The sequence below is a fragment of the Carassius carassius genome, chromosome 24 (assembly GCF_963082965.1).
Source record: "Carassius carassius chromosome 24, fCarCar2.1, whole genome shotgun sequence".
Classification (NCBI taxonomy): Eukaryota; Metazoa; Chordata; class Actinopteri; order Cypriniformes; family Cyprinidae; genus Carassius; species Carassius carassius.
The window spans coordinates 28,937,182-28,953,226 of NC_081778.1; the positions used below are offsets into that span (position 1 = coordinate 28,937,182).

The 16,045-nt window shown below is 37.0% G+C and overlaps 1 protein-coding gene across 1 annotated transcript; it reads right to left on the reverse strand.

Moving 5' to 3' along the window:
* Positions 1-8,968: 8,968 nt before the first annotated feature.
* LOC132103730 (1-phosphatidylinositol phosphodiesterase-like) lies at positions 8,969-14,842 on the reverse strand. The gene is made up of 2 exons (XM_059508823.1): positions 14,802-14,842; positions 8,969-9,883 (listed from the first exon to the last, which is right to left on the reverse strand). Exons 1-2 carry the CDS (start codon positions 14,840-14,842, stop codon positions 9,049-9,051), a joined length of 876 nt encoding a protein of 291 aa, XP_059364806.1. The 3' UTR covers positions 8,969-9,048.
* Between the last annotated feature and the right edge of the window lie 1,203 nt (positions 14,843-16,045).

The following is a 16,045-nucleotide window of genomic DNA, read 5'->3' on the forward strand; positions in this document are numbered from 1 at the left end:
GCAAGAGATACATTAGACTTCTTTTGCATGTCTGACAGTGTAACATTTAGCAGAAGTATTTCAAAAGAGTTAAACCTGTATCCTGTTTTCTGGGTAACATTGAGAATATCACTATATATTGTTGCAACACCTCCTCCACGACCAGTCTGACGGGGCTCATGCTTATAACAGTAGTTTGGTGGAGTAGACTCATTTAGACCAAAATAATCATTTGGTTTTAGCCAGGTTTCAGTCAAGCAGAGTACATCAAAACTATTTTCTGTGATCATTTCATTTACAATAACTGCTTTGGGTGTGAGTGATCTAATATTTATGAGCCCAAACTTTAAAAATTGTTTTTGTTCATTTACTTTACATTTTTCTGGTTTAATTACGATAAGATTTTTTCTAGATCCTGCATTATATTTTGACCTCACTATTCGGGGAACAGACACAGTCTTAATAGTTTTTACAGCACAAGTACTTTTATCATTTAAGCGGGTGGAACAAAACTCATCATAATAGTTATTAGAGAATTGTCTTACTAGTCACATGGAGCGAAGTGTCCTGGAGATGTTGTCAGAGAGCAGCTCCGCTCCGATTCTGCTGGGGTGTAATCCATCAGCGCGAAACAGCCTAGGACGCTCCCAGAAAAGATTCCAGTTATTAACAAATAGCAATTTCTGTTCTTTACACCATGACAACAGCCATTCATTTAAAGCAAAAAGTCTACTGAACCTTTCGTGTCCTCGTCGATACGTGGGCAGTGGTCCTGACACGACGATCGTCGCCGCGGGCGTCGTGCTGCGAACCGTCTCGATCAGGCTGCTGAAGTCCCTCTTCAGCGTCTCCGTCTGCCGCAGCGTGGTGTCGTTAACCCCGGCGTGAAGCACGACCGCTCTGGGGCTCTCGTCGACCTTCAGGATCGCGGGTATCTGCGCAGAAACATCGAGAACACGAGCACCAGGCAAACAATGAGTGTGCACTTTACCTTCGGCTAACGTAGCACTTACGTGTCGGACGATGGAGTCTCCGATGATCACAGCGTCGCGTCCTGTCTCGCGGAGGGGAGCGAAGCGGTTCCGGATGGAGATGTCGAAGGCAGGAGGGGGAGAAGTCGTCGCCCGGGACCCGGCTCGCGTCCTCCGCTGTGGATGCACCCAGGGTCCGTGGTGTCCCGGCGTCGCAGTGAAGGACATCTGGGAAGATCGCGTCCTGGGTGCACCGGGCCTGTGCAGAGAAACACACGGAGTAGACGTGGTGGGACTGTTAGCAGATCGCTGTATACTTACCCCGGACTTGTGAGCGTCAGCCCGGGATGATTCCAGCGCGGTTCTCCGCTCTCTCAGCTGGGCCTGCCTCACCTCCAGGTCGCGAATCTGCTTTCCCACGGCCTCGAGCTCGAGCTGCACAGAGTGGAGACATTCATCCGCCATTAAAGCAAGTAACAGTGAGTACAGCAGTGGTAATGTGTGTGAATAGAGTATTAGCAATGTTAGCGCAGTTAGCTGCAACCACGCCGCTGATGCTAACGGGCTAAAAGCTAATAGCGGACCCGGGAGATCAAAATAAAACTAGTGATAGCGAGGCGCTCTGATTGTTTTTGTTGTAGAATACAATAGAGGATATATTCACACGTTATATAAACGGAAACGATGATGTATAAAATTGATTTTTGAGTTAAAAATAGTCAATGAAAAGAATATAGTGACGGAGCTCAAACGCAGTACAGCCGCCAACAACAAACAGGAAGTGATATCAGGCTGCTCAACCTAAAGGAGTCAATGGAAGGGAATGACCCGAATGGGTTCTTCGAGGGGTTTATACCCAAACTACTACAGCTACCTGTTCCATCTGTACCCATTGACCGGGCCCATCGGGGCTTCGGAACACCTGGAGATGGTCGTCCGCGCCCAGTTATCGTGAAACTTCAGCGCTTTAGAGACGTCTCGGTGATTTTGGAGGCTGTCAAACGCCTCGGGAATCTTCAGCATGAGGGGACGTCCTTTGCGGATTGTCCGGGACATCCCACCTGATGTTCGGGCTGCGAGACGAGCTTTCAACTCCGTATGCGCGGAGCTTATCAAAAAGAACATACGCTTCAGGATGGCTTATCCAGCTATCTTGTCCTTCAAGGTAAATGGCATTTTTAAGACATTTAAAGATCCAAACGAGACTGAAGCCTTTCTTTCAGTTGTTCCGTGATGATCGGCGATGACGATGAGTGCTTATTGTCCCGTATGTTTGATCTATCGAAATCTGATTTACATTGTGGCATATGGGACTCTTATTTCCGTCTTTTTTTTTTTTTTTTGGTATTTTTATTTTATTTTCTTATTTTCTTTGATCTATATGTTACTGTATGGAGAGCTGGAAATTGATAAGCTTGAGTAACTTTAAATTGTTTAGGGTTTGTCTAATGTTATGTTTATTTTTTTATTATTTAAACTCACCGGGTGCTTTAATTATTAATAATAGTAGGATCCAGGGTCTCATATATAGAATGCATACCAAAAATCTGAATAAAATGTTAATGAAATTATGGGTATAATTGACAACAATTGCAGTGATGACTTGGAGAAATTTGAACATTTCCTTCGTACCTCCATAAATAGAACCTGTGACTACTATAACCCCGAAGATTTAAAACAAAAGGATGATTTTTCATTCTCCTTAATGCATCTAAATATTAGAAGTCTCATAAAACACCATGATGAGCTGGTTTCATTACTTGCAAGCACAGGCAATAGTTTTGATATTATAGCTTGTAGTGAAACTTGGATGAATGAACAAACATTTTCAGACATCTACAATTTAGAGGGCTACTCATTATATTTTAAAAATAGACTTCACAAAATTGGAGGAGGGGTATGTCTATATGTAAGGTCAAATTATTTAGTTAAGGAGCTAAACGAGATGATTATAGATGATGATTGTTCTGATTCATTATTCCTTGAATTAAAAACAGCAAATGGGATGAGTTTAGTCATTGGAGTAATTTACCGACCACCTGACTCTGATTATGAAACATTTAAAGCTCGTTTTGAAAATCTTTTACTTGACATAAATCAGATGGATAAGAAGAGTATCATCATGGGTGATTTTAATATCGATACATCAAAAGGAGACAAAATAGGAACTGATTTTCTAAGTACCCTTTATTCCTCATGTTTTTATCCAACTATCGATAAATATACACGGGTTACAGAGAAAAGCAAGTCAGTTATTGACAATATAATAACAAATGTACTGAGTACGGGGAGCAAATCGGGTGTTGTATATTCCGATATCTCAGATCATTACCCAATTATATTTTTTACAAAATGGATCCAAAGAGTACCCAAACCATGTATAAGGAGAAAAATAAAAATTCTAAATAACAAAACCCTTACAAATTTAACTCAACATCTCCTAACTAAAAACTGGAATGAACTCTATAGCACTACTGATCCCAATAAGGCATACAACAACTTAATCCAGGAAATAACTAATTCAATTAATGAAACTATACCAGAACGGACAATAAAACAAAATGGTAAAAAGGAATTCTGAAGTCTATTCAAAAGAAAAATAAACTTTACAACCAATATCAGAAAAACCCAAATAGCATAAATGAAGTTACATACAAAATATATAAAAATAAATTAACTAGTTTAATACGAGCAAGTAAACAGAACTATTACACTGACCGATTTAAAAAATCATCTGGGGATCAAAAAAAATCATGGAATGTGTTAAATGAGATACTTGGCCGGAATACGAAGTCGTCTGTTACCCCAGACACCACAGTACAGACCACAGTAAATAATATGTCAAAGAGAGTTGAGCTTCCAGATAAGTTCAATAGTTTCTTTGCATCTATTGGTAAAAATTTGTCTCAACATATAAATTCATCAGGGGCTGAAAATTATAGTTTCTTTCTTAAAAATAGTTATCCCAGCTCATGCTTTTTTAAACCTACCTGTAAAATAGAAGTAACCAATATCATAAATAAAATGAAATGTTCCTATACAGCCGGTGCTGATGGAATCTGCAGTAAGATTCTCAAAGCCATAGTAGATGTAATAGCTGAGCCACTTGCCTATATAATAAATAAATCTCTACAGTATGGCATTGTACCAAAATTGACTAAAGTCGCAAAAATAATACCAATATATAAGTCTGGGGATAAAAATACTGTTCAAAATTACCGACCTATATCGATTTTACCAACCTTGTCTAAAGTTCTTGAAAGAGTGGTCTGTTCAAGATTGATGGAATATCTGGAAAAGCACAAGATTTTGGTACCTTCACAATATGGCTTTCGGAAAAACAGTAGTACATATATGGCCATTTTAGATCTGGTCGAAAAAATGTATGATGCTTTTGATTAGGGATGGGACGATAACCGGTTTTATTGATAACCGTGATAAAATGTGCTGAAGATTAGTAATATCGTTTAAAAATGAATTATCATTAAAACCGTGTTTGATTATCGCGGTTTTAATAACTCACTATTAAATCATGTCCAGCCAGCAACAGTCTGACGCAAACGCAGCGCACAATGTTTTTTTGTTTTTTTTCGAGAAGGAATGGCGAAAGTCAGTGACTTTTCTATGCTTTTCTATGCTATACACTTACACTTTTCATTGTAAGGAAGGAAATGCCACAGAATTTTATCTTTCTTTAAATTAAGTGCATAGAGTTGCTTGTTTTATTAGTTGTTTGTTGATTATTAAATATAAAACTTGCTGAAATGTTTTCAGTGTGAGCATCAACTATTTTTGAACACTTTCATCTCGTTTCAACAAAACCGTGATAATATTGATAATCGTGATAATTTTAGTCACTATAATCGTGATATTAAATTTTCATACCGTCCCATCCCTACTTTTGATAGAGGAGAATTTAGTATTGGAGTATTTCTTGATCTCTCAAAGGCTTTTGACACAATCGATCATAAAATTTTACTTGGTAAGTTATGTCATTATGGTGTCAGGGGCATAGCACTTCATTGGTTCAAGGACTATTTTTATGGTAGACAACAATATGTGAACATAAATGGGTCAAACTCTGGAATTACAAATATAGACTCTGGGGTCCCTCAGGGATCAATTTTGGGCCCTCTTTTGTTTCTTGTGTATATTAATGATTTTGTGAATTGTTCAAGTGACATTCATAAGATACTTTTTGCTGATGACACAAGTTCAAAGTGATGACACAAGTAGAAAAGTGTTTTTTCACATAAACGTATGGATCAGCTTGAAAAGCATTTAAAAGAACAACTATCTAAAGTCAATTCTTGGTTTATATGTAAGAAATTGTCCTTGAATATTACCAAAACCTGCTATATTGTCTTCTGTACAAATAGACATTTATGCAATGACCGTAATATAAACATAACCATAGATGGCAGATCAATCAATAAAGTTGATTACACTAAATTCCTGGGAATCTACATTGATAAATCTATGAATTTTAGGAAGCATATTGATGAGTTGACAAAAAAATTATCTAAACTAGTGGGTCTATTTTTTAAATTAAGACATGTGCTTCCACTAGAAGCATTGTTATCATTATATAGATCACTGTTTGAGCCTCATTTGTGCTACTGTAACATTATCTGGAATAATACATTCCCTACTTATACTGAAAAATTACTTACATTACAAAAGAAAGCTATAAGAGCGATTTCTTGGTCTAAGCAAATTTCTCCCTCAAATCCTCTCTTTCACAGATATGGTCTGCTAAAGCTCCCTGAATATAATATTTATCAAAATGCATGTGTTATGTATCAGGTTGTTTACAAGTTAAATACCCACTTATGTGAACTCATTCCATTATATTCATCCTCTCACCAACAAAACACGAGGAATAAATTGGAATAAATTAAAGCACTATTTACTGGGGAGTTATGTGTCCGATGGTTTAGAGGTTTGACATTTAAGGTTGAAACTTTTTACCTGTATAAGAGGGAGATGATGGGTATATGTATTGTTTAAGATTATATTAAATGTTTGTATTGTATTGTATTTGCTGAATTGAAGGATTTATGAACTATGACTGAGAGACGGAATTTTTGTTTTGCGCATGTAAACAGGGTTTTCTCCTTGTTTATGGATTAGAGGGAGGTCATGAGTATATATATCATTGTATCAAATTTGTTATTGAAGGTTCTATGGACTGTGAATGTGAGATGGGATCTTACTTTAGGTTTGCATAAATATAGCATTGTGTTAAGTCATGCTTTATGACGGGTGGTGGTGTCTAGGATCCCTTTTTATAAGCTTGTAGCTTCAAAGGGAGTCCTTTTTTCACAATGTATTATTGTTATTATTTTTGGTAAATGACTCAGTCTGTATGTAAAATTGTGAAAATAAAAATCAAAATAAAAAAAATAAAAAAACTTAACCAAAATGAAGCACTGCAATTACAAATGCATTTACAGTATATATATATATATATATTAATTAACATTAAATTAGTTAAATAGTTAATTAATTAATCATTAATGAAACAATAGTGTTATCTATTGGTTATAAAACATTCAACTATAGATTGACAAATACATGAGTGAGATTTCATGTTTATTGAAACACTCTCAATAACAAGACTGTGCTCTACTCTATATACAACATACATATGTGCGTGTGTTTGCTGTTGTACAGTACATGACTTATGCTGAATTATTGATCCTGGCTTTCATTTACATTTGATGAGAATTGAATCTAAATTGCATTTTATCTGCATTACATTCTTGCTGCTCTTGCATCAAAGTGGAAAAAGAAAGGTGTGAAATTGTTGAATACATATATACTTGACAAGCTCATCTCTTCTCTCTCTCCTTATCCTCTTCTCTTTTTCTGACATCCTCCTCTCTGCTCATTTCTTTCTACCTGTTCCACTTGTCTTCTTTCTCATTGCACCCCTTTTTCCACCCAGTCCACCACTTTTATGCTTTCACCTCTTTCTTTACCGATCCCCCCCTTTTTTGCACATTATATCTGGCTCTTTGTATGCTTTCCCCTTTATAGTTAAAAGTTTTATTAAGGAAACAGTTAATAATTTGGGGTCAACTGAAAATATACCATGTGCATTGGATGATATGAGCTTTGTATGTTGTGTTTGGACAAATCGTACAGAAATGTTTGTGATTTGTCTAAAACATATGAACAGAGCTACAATTTTTCAAATACTTATATTTTAAGGTATTGGTTGTATTGATCATGAAAACATTTAAGAATTGTGTGCACAGTGTTTTGGGAAAATTATTCACATGATTGTTAATTTGTTTGATATATGAAATCTGTTTAGGATAGTTAAAAAGTGTTTAGATTACTGCGTTAACTATTGTGGGAACAGTGACCTCAGTTTGGAGATATGTGTCAAATCAATTGAGAAAACTCTGTTGAATTTTACATGACTCAGAAAATCACTTATGAGCAGATCATGCTAATTTCAGGTTTATTCAACTCAGCTTCTGTTGTCAAGACTACATGGTTCAAAAGTTAAAAGAAAAAGCTTGATAACCAGAAAAAAAAACACAGAAAAAAGTAGATCTATTACGAAGCCCTGCACATGACATTCAAGAAAAAAATGAATAAACTGATTTGATAAATCGTGAACGATTTAGCCTACTATTTTTTTTTTTCCTGAATGCCATGCCATGTGCAGGGCTCCATAATATCTAAATATAGGTGTGACGAGTGGGGCGGGGCCGAGGGACATGGGAGCGAGGCCGGGGGAGTGATTGGAGATGAACTACACCTGTTCGTCCCACCGGTCTCGAGGCCCATGGAGGAGATGGAAGGATATAAAACTGGAGCGACGACAGTGAAGGACGAGAGAGGACCAGGCCTGGGCTTTTAGTTGTGTTTTGGTTTTTATTTTATGCGCACCAGTCGTCCGTGAGGGGCTGGTGCGCTGTTTTGTGTTTATTTTGTTATCATTAAAATGTTGTTTGATTGTCCGCCGGTTCCCGCCTCCTTCTTCCGGATGAATATGAAGGTTGATATCGTTACAGTGGTGCCGAAGCCCGGGAGAAGGAGGGACGCGCTGCTGAAGATCCCTCGCCGCTGTGGTGAATCCGCGGTGCCATCGAGCTGGCGAGGAGGATGCCGCCAGGGACGCTCAAGGCGGTGGACTGGAGCGAGTTGCCGGGGACGGGCGAGCTCGCTGCCGACCGCCCACGATAGGGAGGGACGGCTGCCGTCCGTGAGGGAGCGGAGGAGTCGGCGCCGTTCGCCAGGGGGCCGGAGCCTGCTGCCTCCGTGAAGGTATCCGGAGGAGCAGGGAACGGGGGACTCCTGCCGGCTGCCCAAAACCGGAGGAGCCGTCGCCGTCCACCGGGCGGCGGAGGGGTGTCGTGCCGTCCGCCGAGGGCCGTCCAGTGCCACCGCCAGGCACCGCGGAGGAGATCGCCCAGCCGGTAGAGGGCCGAGCAGCAGTGCGTCTGGGAACCGGAATTTTTTTTTTTTTTTTTCCTCTCTCCCCTCTCTCGTCTCTGTCGCTCCTCCTTCCATCTCCTTTTCTCTCGCCTTGCCTGTCCTACCCCCAGGTTCCCGCAGGTCCCCGGGAGCGGCCCCCCCGGAGGGAGGGGGGGGGGGAGTAGAGCGCAGTCTCGGGAGTACCCCCCGGCCTGCGAGGGGCGATGGGGGTATGTGACGAGTGGGGCGGGGCCGAGGGACATGGGAGCGAGGCCGGGGGAGTGATTGGAGATGAACTACACCTGTTCGTCCCACCGGTCTCGAGGCCCATGGAGGAGATGGAAGGATATAAAACTGGAGCGACGACAGTGAAGGACGAGAGAGGACCAGGCCTGGGCTTTTAGTTGTGTTTTGGTTTTTATTTTATGCGCACCAGTCGTCCGTGAGGGGCTGGTGCGCTGTTTTGTGTTTATTTTGTTATCATTAAAATGTTGTTTGATTGTCCGCCGGTTCCCGCCTCCTTCTTCCGGATGAATATGAAGGTTGATATCGTTACAATAGGCAAGAAGGCAGTGATGCTTTGTCATTAATAAAACAGAAAATGCACACTTCTGTCCCACTAGTGTATGCTTAATTAACAAAATGTACTGTAAAAATGACAGACTTATATGCCAACCTGTTTATTAAAATTGATGACCATTTGTATTAAATCAAAGCCTGGAAAGTCCATGGCTATAACCCCAAAACAAAACTTTTTTTTTTCTTCATAAGCGCCTTTGAGATTATTATATAGCCAAGGGTTGATTTCTTTCGCCAAATGTTTTGGGGAGTTGTCTACCCTTAAAAAAGGAAAGCCTGTGCCGCTTGAATAGTTCAATACAACATAACCAGTTCTACATGTTTCCACAGCCTCATTCAGATGGGAAATAATTTTATCTTTCTTTTTTCCCACATTTCCTACTTTATAGTCACCAGGTTTATCAGTTTCATGTAGAGAGATACCCAGATGAAAGCTATTTTTTTGAACGAAAACAACATTTCCTCTTACGTCTCCAATTCTTGGTATGTCATTCCTAACCCAACTTTTAGAATCATTTTCAAGCTGGGATATAACCTGATCCGGAAATTTGCTGCTATGCTTAAGTCTGACCAACACTGTCTCTGTTTGGAATCTAGATAAAAACTCCTTTATTGTGTTGAAAGCTTCAAAGAATGTTGTATGTTGGGAAATCGGTCCATGCACAACTTTCAGTTCATCCCCAGACACTCTCAAGTCAAAGTAGCGTATGCCGGCATTTAGCTGGTCCTCTAGCAACCATGCCTGACATTCTGCTGCTGGTCCTCCATGAAGGGCCAAGCTGTCATGGGTACCAGGAATAGTGATGTCGGAAATTAACTTGTTATCATCCAGAGTTCTCATCCAGCCAATGTCATAATTGTTAGGGAGATAGAGTGTTTCTGCATCATTAAACACTTGTTGCTGACTACTCTTGTGCAGTCTGTGGAACAGAATTAGAATGTCAGGTCAACGATTCTTCAGTTCAGTCAATCACATACAGACCTGTTGTCGGAGATTAAGATTTATTTAGATGGAAATTTATTAAGAAATTGTTAAATGGATTGTAATCAGTGTTGGGAAGGTTACTTTGGAAATGTAATAGGTTACAGATTACAAGTTACCCTGTTTAAAATGTAATAGTAGTGTAACTTTTTCAATTACTTTATTAAAGTAATGTAACTAATTACTTTTGAGTACTTTTTGATTACTTTTCTAAATTTGTGAAAAATAAAGAATAATAAATGAAAGCATATACATCAACTTAAATACATTTATCTAATAAGCATGTGACGTATTCTGTGTAATAAACTCCTGAAACATTGGTGTTTTTTTTAAACTGCTGTCTCTTTGTATATGATGATAGTTTTCTCAAAATAAGTAAAATGCACATGAAGTGACACAGAGCAGTTCTAGAAATTATGTTTATGTGCTCGTGTACTCCTATATTGAGATGGCAGATGTTGAAAACACTGCGAGCTTCAGTAGGCCTATGTGTAGAAAATGAAACCATGTCTTTGCCATTAATTTACAGGAGGGGCGGACTGGGGAAAAAATTCAGACTGGAAAATTCAAACTCATACAAACAAATTCATGGACAAAACTATTTTTTGTATGGACCTGACATAAAAAAAAGGTTTAAATCTTTAATTTGGGGACATGCAAAATAATAAAATAATAAAAGTTCTCTCCTGAACTGCACCTTCACTTCTATTTTTCTCTTCAGTCTCTTCATTTTGCCCTGTTATCCATCTCTCTCGTGACTTTAATACTCAAGATTGAACAAAACTATACTTTACAATACAATACTCTACCATACTATTAATATCTTTATAGAAAAATCCTAATACTGTACACGAGTCATGTTTTTCCCTAACAAAAATTAACCATGCTTTTATTAGCCTATATAAAAGTAAAATAACCTTGTTTTGTTTTTGTTTTTTGCAAATGGATTTGTATTTATTTTTAAATAAATACATTTGTAAAATAATTTTACATTTTTGGTTACCACAGTTAAACAATAGTAACCATTTTCTCTGGATTTATAGTTAAATATTAAAATGTTAAGTTTCGTAAGGGTTGTGTTGTCTGTCGTAGCTCCCCCTAAACCTATGAAAAAATCGGATTTTTTTTTCAGCTAAATTACTACTGTAACATTACAACAGATAATAATGATGTCCTTTATATAGTATTTTGAGTGATGACTGATGAGCAACGTGCTGCTGCTTGATTAATTAAATAAAAAAACAAAGACAAAAAAGCATCTTTACAGATGAAACTGACCTGAAACCCTGAACAGTAGTTCTGCTTCTCTGCTCCAGCAGTCCACCCTACTCACTCTCTCTCTCTCTCTCTCTCTCTCTCTCTCTCTCTCTCTCTCTCTCTCTCTCTCTCTCTCTCTCGCTCTGTCTCTCTCTCTCTCTCTCTCTCTCTCTCTCTCTCTCTCTCTCGCATTGATTACTCTGAGTCTGATCCAAACCGTTTGGCGGAGGCGCGGAGAGCGCGCGAGTCATGACTAACACTTCATGACCAGTGTTCGAATTGAGTCAAAGCTCTTGGGCCCCCCCCCCCCCCCCCCCCAAAAAAAAAAACAACTAATAATATACATATTTGTATTTATTTATTTCATATAATAATATAATTTACTTTACTTTACTTGTGAATTTAATTTACTTTGTGTGTTTCATAACATGTTTTTGCAGCTGAGCATTTACTATGTAAAATTAAATAAAAATCTATGAAATAACAAGATGGCTCTTCTCTTCTTTCCCTTGTCCATATCTGAGAAAATAATGTAAGATGTAAGTTGTAATATTATATTTGTTGTCGTTACTGTGAATATATTTAAGAAAGCACTCCATGTTATTCATGCTACTTATTAAGGTTATTAATGGTGATATACTTTGAACAGTGCACATGTAGGCATTTTATTTCATTAAAAAAACTAATTTATCTTGAATGTAGTTACATAACCCTTTCATATTTTCAAGCAGAAGTTGTCATAGTTGGGTAAACTTCTATAGTGGTGAATGAGAGTATATGTTTAAATATATGTTTTGTCACAATAGTGTTTCTACAAGAGGGAAAAATAGAAATAATTTGATACGATTACGATGCTGATGACCATTAATCAATTTTGATCTCTTGATTCACTATCAATTCACATGAATAGGCCTACTGTACTTACTTTTCTTGGGTTAAACTCAGTATTTTCTTGCATTAATTAATATTCACTTGTGTGTGCTTATACGAGTATCTTTTTAAAATGTATAATCTAGTGTTTGATCATGTCTAAATATTTATTTAAATGCAAAACCTAAAAATAAGTAAGCAGTTATGACCTGCAATACTCTTTTGAGCAACTAGAGTATGTATATTTATTAGAGTGGGTAAACAATGGCATTGCAAATGGAAATTATTATTTTTCTGGCCACAAAATGACTTTAATTTGCCTCTTTGCATTGAATTTAAAATCCTTTTCTCCACTTAACCTTAAATACTACACTAATTGTATTAGGCTATACATAATAATGGAAAATAGGATACAATTCATAACAAAAATGGTTGATCTGCATGTTTGTCTTCGGCATAATAATCAATGCATGTGTGTCTCACGCACAATTCGTGAGAGTTAGCAACCCTGCTTTATCATCGTTGACACAAAAAAAGCCTTCACCTGATGAACATTTTCATCAGTAATAATGTCCTTAATTAAATTAACACTGTTTTTGTGCAGTTAAGGTTACTAGATTTAAAATGATTTGTTTAATTCAGAATGGGTGCAATGCTAGCTCCAAACAAGATTCTATTTTTCTCAGAATTACGTTAGATGGCTAATTACAACTAACAAGCCGATAGTGAGCTAGCATCATAAGATAAAAAAAAACAACTATTGACAGACCAAGATTATAAGTGATTCTCTGATTCTAAGATAAACACTTATTCAGTAGCAATAAATTAGGTGTACCAAACAATCATAAAACAAAGAAATATTATCTTACCGTTATCGTGAGGTAAAATAATGACGAAGGATCACTCTGTCAGCCAATCACACAGCGACGTCGCGCCCGCAGTCTGTAAATTCCTTCAGAAAACAGCGTGTGGCGCACTTGAGCGTATTTTCAGATGCACATCTAATTTGAAGTAGCTTTTTATGGGAGCGGCACTTTTTACAGTCTATGGAGCGGCAGCGCAATACTTTGGTAAAACATAGATAGATAGGGCTATGTCAAATATTGTTTCTATTTTAGTTTTAATGAAAAACCAGGGGACCCCCCAAGGTCATTTTTTTGGGCCTTATGGGGGGTCCCTTGATGCTTATGGGGGGTCCCGGACCCCCCCAGCCCCCCCTCAATTCGAACACTGTTCATGACTTATTAGAGATTTAATTATCAAATGGCGGATTCGCAAATGATCGCTTTAGTATACAATAATGATATTAAATATTGGGGCAAAATCGGCTGCCAGGCCACCGGGAATTGTCCCGGTTCTCCCGGTGTCCAGTCCGCGCCTGATTTCCACAGACACGCAGAATGTGCAAGTCATATATTGCATTTTTGGGGCTTAATATTCACAGACACTAGTCGATGTCATGTTTTGATTCAAGTGTACTGACCTACTTTTGATTTAGTCATCCAAAATGTGGGATATTCCGTCCGCATTAGGCATTCCGTTTTTATGACTGGATTCTACGAACCAGACTGTGTTTCCGCATCCCGGAAATTATTAGGGCGGTATGTCTCAGAATAGTCAGTGCAATTTGGGAAAGAAATCAGTTAAATCTGTATGTGGATGTGTGTAAATATTCAAATGTAATCCCCTTTGTAATCGTTAAAAATTTCATAAGTAACTGTAATTTAATTACTCATTTTTTCGTAGTAACTGTAACTAATTACAGTTACAATAATTTTGTAATTAAATTACGTAACGCCGTTACATGTAACTAGTTACTCCCCAACACTGATTGTAATGTATATGATTTTCAGATTCTCAAATATGTGTAAATTCATGTATTTTGTCTTTTAAACAGATTTGTAATGTTAGTTGATCAGCTCCATCATGCTAATTTATGCTACAATACATAACCGAGTCTGTCGGATTTAGTCTGTCTGTGCTCATCAGCATGATTATGTGTTTAATTGATGGGGAATATATGTACTGAAAAAATTGATAGCTTTAATGCACTGAGTTGCTTAGTCTGTCCCAAATTAATTGATGCAAATGCAAATGGAAGTTACAGAATTTAGGTAAAAAAAAGGAGTCACAAATTAATATTGCAAAACAATAGTAACCAGTGCAATCCCTTTTACATAACATTATAATGTAAGTAAACAAATGTAAATTCCATAACTTTTGGTATACTTAACTGGTATTCTTATAGTCTGCTAGACTGGAAAAAACTCATTTTGTATTCAATGCAATTTAATTGTGCAGAACTAATGCTGAAGTCCAAATAAAGATATTTTAATTGTGCTAAAGTGAAACTATTGCAAGTATACTACATATACACTTTAAATATCTTAAAGCATTTAAAGACTGATATTATTCAATGATCAAATAATACTCATCAATAGTGACATTAAAACACATGTTAAGTTTAATATTAAGAAATGTGCATTGTGCACAGTTCTCCAAATTATGTTTAACTAAAATCTAGAGCAATATGTCAGTAAATATGTTAAAAGATTTGAAGTATACTTTTAAATATATTACTTTTTTTTTACTTGGGAGACCACAGAAATTAAATTAAATAAAAAATGCTTTATATTAAAGTCCTCATTGAGTCCTTTCAAAGGTCTATAACCCCAATCGTTTTGGCAAATAAAAATAAAATGCATTGATTTAGTGATTTTCATACTCACAGCAGCATTAGGATGCAGAGAATTTTCCCAGGAACTCGCATTCTCTTCATTGTCTAAGGGTAGCACAGATAAAACAGCACAAAACTGCATTTATACAGGTTTATTTATTTATTTATTTTTTACAAATATTACATTATTTTTACAGATAAAATATAAAGACTACTTTTATGATTTTTAAATATTTGTTATGGCTTTACATTCTTAAAGGTCAGTTAAATTTAGTTTAATTTTTTTAAACAATTGTTACTGGTACAATAAAAATGATACAATAATATCTCACACTTTTTGATGGACATCCAAGTGTCGATCACAGCAGTCTTTTAGTTCTGGTACAGACCATTCCAGTCTCGGAGCTATAAGAACTCATTGGTGTGAGTGTGATTATGTGAAGAACATGTGATTGGCTAAAAGCTTGATATATATTTGCATATACAATTGTTGATAAATACATTTGTGACCCTGGAGTACAAAACCAGTCTTAAGTTGCTGGGCTATATTTGTAGCAGTAGACAAAAATACATTTCATGGGTCAAAATTATAGATTTTTCCTTTATGCCAAAAAATAATAAGGATATTAAATAAATATCATGTTCCATGATTTTTTTTTGTTAATTTCCTACTGTAAATATTTTAAAAATAAATTTTTGATTAGTAATATGCATTGCTAAGAATTACATCTGGACAACTCTAAAGGTGATTTTCTCAGTATTTAGATTTTTGTGCCCCCTCAGATTCCAGATTTTCAAATAGTTGTCTCTCGGCCAAATATTGTCCTGTCTGAACAAACCATACATCAATGGAAAGCGTATTTATTCAGTTCTGATGATGTTTAAATCTAAATTTTGAAAAATTGACCCTTGTGACTGGTTTTGTTATCCAGGGTCACATTTGGACATTTAAACAACACTTTAAATCATATGGATTTCTTTGCATCATTTAACAAAGAATAATAATTATAATATATATATATATATATATATATATATATATGTATGGATTAATTGTAAAGGTTTGATAGAACTGGCTTGAAGACCTGCCAAGAGGGCATTGCAATAGTCCAGCCTGGACAGAACAAGAGCTTGAACAAGGAGTTGTGCAACATGTTCTGAAAGGAGTGTGTTCCAGAGCCTAAGAGCACAGAATGAAAACGTCCTATCCCTTAGTTTGCAAGCGTTCTGTGGAACAACCACAAGGCCAGCTTCGGAGCAGTGCAAGTGATGCTTATATAAAGATAAGAGGGCAGA

Coding starts and splice junctions, on each gene's coding strand:
- LOC132103730 (XM_059508823.1), bottom strand. CDS start 14,842: ATGCGAGTTCCTGGGAAAATTCTCTGCATCCTAATGCTGCT. Junction 9,884..14,801: donor CTCTGCATCCTAATGCTGCT/GTGAGTATGAAA, acceptor TCTGTTCCACAG/ACTGCACAAGAGTAGTCAGC.